Source organism: Pinus tabuliformis, chromosome 8, assembly GCF_031772625.1.
Source record: "Pinus tabuliformis cultivar Carrire ecotype Pingquan chromosome 8, CPIR1, whole genome shotgun sequence".
Lineage (NCBI taxonomy): Eukaryota > Viridiplantae > Streptophyta > Pinopsida > Pinales > Pinaceae > Pinus > Pinus tabuliformis.
This window is the reverse complement of record NC_142294.1, coordinates 903,434,086-903,438,661: the sequence shown is the minus strand read 5'-3', so window position 1 is coordinate 903,438,661 and position 4,576 is coordinate 903,434,086. Positions and strand designations below refer to the sequence as shown.

Genomic DNA, 4,576 nt, shown 5'->3' with positions numbered 1-4,576 from the left:
AAAAGTTGCCAAAACCAAATTTTAAAAAAATAATTAAATTAAAAATTACAATAGAAACAAAAGTTGCCAAAACCAAATTTTACTTATAGGAAGGACAAAAAAATCAACCTAAGTATAAAAATCTAACCTTTTCCTTTAGAACTCATAAAACTTTAAAAAAACATAGTAACGTGAAAAGGATTTTGAAAACTTAAAAGCTCTTAATTAAAGTTTCAATTTCTAAACGTACATTTATTTAAGCATACTTTTAAAAACTCATAAAACTTTAAAAAACATATCAACCTGAAAAGGATTTTGAAAACTTAAAAGCTCTTAATTAAAGTTTCAATTTCTAAACGTACATTTATTTATGCTTTATTTAAGCATAGTTTGGGAGCAGAATATAATTAAAATAATGAAGATAGGACTTGATTTTAAATGGCCTATACTACTATAACAGGCTAATTTTCAACCTTATTCTTAACATTCTACAAAATACTTTATATCCAAATTCAAAATATTAAATATTTTATAATTTATGTGAGAATATTAAATAATTTAAAATTATATTATAAATAATTTTTATGTTTTTTTCCAAGATTTTTACTAAAATAAAAAATTTAGAATTTTTATGTTTAATTAATTTTCAACTGTTAGTTTTTAATAGCTAACTTGAAACAATGACACATCTGTGTTGTTCATGAAAATTATATGATTTTTTTGCACCTTATCTCTTGAAGATGAATCACATTAATTAATTTGAAAGACCAAATCTTAATAATATAATTAATCCTAAAAATATTTTTCTGGGACCTATATAAATCACAAAAATCTCAAATTTAAATTTAACAATTCAAATATACTTTTGATATTTCATCAAATTTTAATCTTTAAATTAATTAAAAATCTAGTAAAAACTTTCGAAAAAATATTGAAAGTTTATGTAAGATTTTTTAGCCTAAATCATATGATATTTTATTTGTCCACACATTTCGAATCAACCAATGTGATTTATCGTGCAACTCGAAAGTAAAAGTAAAAGTTGAAAGCACTTGAAAGTTGTGAAAATCAAAAAATTATTTAACATTTCAAATATACTTTTGATATTTCATCAATTTTTAATCTTTAAATTAATTAAAAATCCAATAAAAACTTTCGAAAAAAATATTGAAAATTTATGAAAATTTTTTTAGCCTAAATTATATGATATTTTATTTATCCACACATTTGGAATCAACCAGTGTGATTTATGGTACACCTCAAAGTAAAAGTAAAAGTTGAAAGCACTTGAAAATTGTGAAAAGCGAAAAATTATTTGACGCACAATACTATTTTATTAATGATGATGATAGTGACCTGCCTTCCGTTACAGAACAAACAGACATGGTCAGTTTTTAAGAATTTTGAAATTAAATCGACGCTGCTGAGTCGAAAGGTACTTGGAAACGAGTTTGACTCAACAACCCAGGTTTCCCACCATCAACCACGTTTCCCACGTGATTGATTGAATTGAGCGTTGACGTTGTCTCACCAGTTGCTCAACAATATATATACACATCTATCGTTCACATTTCCTCAATAGTCGGTCATTCAAGTCTATAGCTCCTTCAGCGCATATCATTCAATTCGACAGCTCCTTAAGCCCATATCATGGATTCATCCATTTCATCTTGCAGCGTCATTATAGTCGGCGCAGGCATTTCAGGTAACCAAACTCAACTGTGTGAACTGGAGGGAAGGATAGTGTGCTTACTTGGTCTGTGCCTGAAATTGGGTCATCTCTTAATTTATGTTTGCTTATCCGTGTCATCTGTAACTTGGGTTGTAGGAATCATGTCTGCAAAGGTTCTCGCAGACAATGGAATCAAAGACTTCCTCATTCTGGAGGCCTCAGATCGAATCGGTGGGCGGTTGATGAAGCATCAGTTCGCTGGCCTTACAGTAGAGAGTGGTGCAGGGTGGGTGGCAGGCGTTGGGGGTACCAACATGAATCCCATCTGGGAACTTGCCAAGAAACACAGCCTCCGCACCTGCTATTCTGATTATAGCAATGCTGTATTCAACATATATGACCCCAGGTATTAACCCTAATTAATTTCCTCTATCTCCTGCTCCGGTGATGCACTATTTCTATAAGCAGTCATTTGATTGATGAATTTAACGACGTGTGTGTACGACAGCGGTGCTCGAATCCCTGAATCTGTTGCAGCAACTTCATATGAATTGGCAGTGGATTCTGCTAATCGTGCGTTGGCCATTGAAGCTGCTTCAACAGTGGTTAATTCCGTTTCGCCATTGGAAGAATTGAAATCTCAGGAATTGTAAGTATTCAGAGCTTGATTTCAGAATTAATATCTTTTTCATAAATTCACAGCCTCTAATGCGGTTTTATGTTTATGAAATGCTTCAGCGTTCCATCAACGCCATTGGAATTGGCAATAGATTATATTTTGCATGATTTTGAGATGGCAGGTATGCAATTTTCCATAATCTTCATTTTGGTATTATTTACACAAACATTGCAATTGTGACTGGCTACTGATTATTAATTACTAATGTTAATACAGAAGTAGAGCCCATCCCGACTTTCACCGAATTTGGGGACCAGGAATTCATGGTTGCTGATGATCGAGGCTACGAACATATCGTCCGTAAATTGTCAGAAGAATTTCTCCAATATTCTGGCAGCGGACATGTGGTGGATGACCGACTAAAATTGAACAAGGTACAAGCTCTGTGGATTGCGTAAAGGACAGACAGATCACCGAATCTTCACATTACAGACTGTCGATCTATATTCTGACGGATTTGTACGTTTGATGTTGCAGGTGTTCACAGAAATACAATATTCGAACCATGGCGCTAGGGTTAAGACAGAAGATGGGTCACTTTACATGGCCAAATATGTTATTTTGTCCGTTAGCCTGGGAGTCCTTCAAAGTGATCTCATCAAGTTTAGCCCTCCTCTGCCTGTAAACACATCGCTTTCCTAATTCTGTTTACATTTTGCTTTTGTCCATATTAACGACAATTCTGTAGCGTACATTATCGTTGACCAATAATGGATTTCATACGATTGGTGTGCAGTGTTGGAAAAGAAAAACTTTCTTCAACTGCGATATCAGAACTTACACGAAGATATTCCTGAAATTTCCCACTAAGTTCTGGCCCACCGGGGATGGCAAGGAATTCTTCCTTTATGCCCACCCAAAGCGTGGATATTACACTTTCTGGCAGGTGGGTAGTATTATGGCCGAATAGTTTTTCTATGCAGAAAACGCGTTCACAACATAATAATATCATTTTACTAAAACTATCATGTATGCTGCAGCACATGGAAAACGCATATCCAGGATCGAACATCCTGGTTGTAACAGTCACAGACGAGGAATCGAAGCGCGTAGAGGCACAAAGTGATGAGGAGACAAAAGCAGAAGCAATGGCGGTGCTCAGAAAAATGTTCGGCGATGGCATTCCTGAAGCAGAGGAAATTCTGGTTCCAAAATGGTGGAGCAACCGGTTTCAGAGAGGGAGCTACAGTAATTATCCTATTTTGGTGGACAAGAAGCACTTCCACGACATAAAGGTAAAGCAAAAATATATATACGAAGAACCAGAAGGTTGTTTTATAATTCTTCTGAAGATATGTATGAAACTCAAATGCATAAAATGTGGTTTGAGTGCAGGCACCGGTGGGTCCCGTTTACTTCACAGGAGAACACACGAGCGAGAAATTCAATGGATATGTACATGGTGGCTACCTTTCAGGTCTGTGCTGCTTTTACTTGGGTGACAAAATTTAACAACCATACCATAATAGGATCTAGTTGATTCTACAAGCATCATTGATAATATTGGCACAAGTATCAGTGATAAAGTTTTAAATTATTTGATGGAGTGTTATTATGAATGAACAGGAATAGAGACAGCAAGTATGGTGTTAGAAGGCTTGAAGAAGAAAAAGCAGGTCCAGGAGCATGACCAAAATGCTTTATTTTCATCGTGCCATAGACGTACCTCTCAAAATGATCAATTGCAAGATCAAATGTCCATAGGCGAAAGCTACAACCTTGTACTTGTTACTTCACTCCAATTATTGCAGACATAACGTTATTTCAATGTGCTGCTTCCAATTGCACAAACAATGCTGTCACTTTTACGTTACTTTCTATCGCGGACGCGCGCTAAGTTGTTTGTTAGCTCATGGGAATCAACGTGGGCAGCAGGGATTTGTCTGCAGTGTCCATATTTATTCCATATTCAACTGATTTATGTAATCATTCTTTAATTAGTTACACGTCCATGGGTCGGTCGCTGAGACTACCACGTTATCATTTGTATGAGGTCAATACGTTACACAGAATCAGAGTATTTGTTTATTTATTTTTATGCGATGTGCTACGCAGGCGTAGGAACTTGTACCATCTGGTTTTAAGATGAGATAAATAAAAAAAAAATCCCAAATGCTTGGGGTTCGCAATAATAAGTGATATGTTTCGTATATTTTAATGGGAAATTCTCAAAAAGGGGAAGAAGGTGGGTGAAATCAAAGAAGGGGATGAAAGCGGGTGAAATCAATATGTAGACCTCACAATGA

At 35.1% G+C, this 4,576-nt stretch overlaps 1 protein-coding gene across 1 annotated transcript; it reads left to right on the top strand.

Annotated features, from left to right (window-relative positions):
• Positions 1–1,629: 1,629 nt before the first annotated feature.
• On the top strand, positions 1,630–4,325 carry LOC149238462 (polyamine oxidase 1-like). The gene is made up of 10 exons (XM_089366982.1): positions 1,630–1,684; positions 1,808–2,057; positions 2,160–2,300; positions 2,390–2,451; positions 2,547–2,704; positions 2,808–2,951; positions 3,067–3,216; positions 3,311–3,565; positions 3,666–3,747; positions 3,897–4,325. The coding sequence occupies exons 1-10, from the start codon at positions 1,630–1,632 to the stop codon at positions 4,085–4,087; spliced, it is 1,488 nt and encodes a 495-aa protein (XP_089223108.1). The 3' UTR covers positions 4,088–4,325.
• The last annotated feature ends 251 nt before the right edge of the window (positions 4,326–4,576 follow it).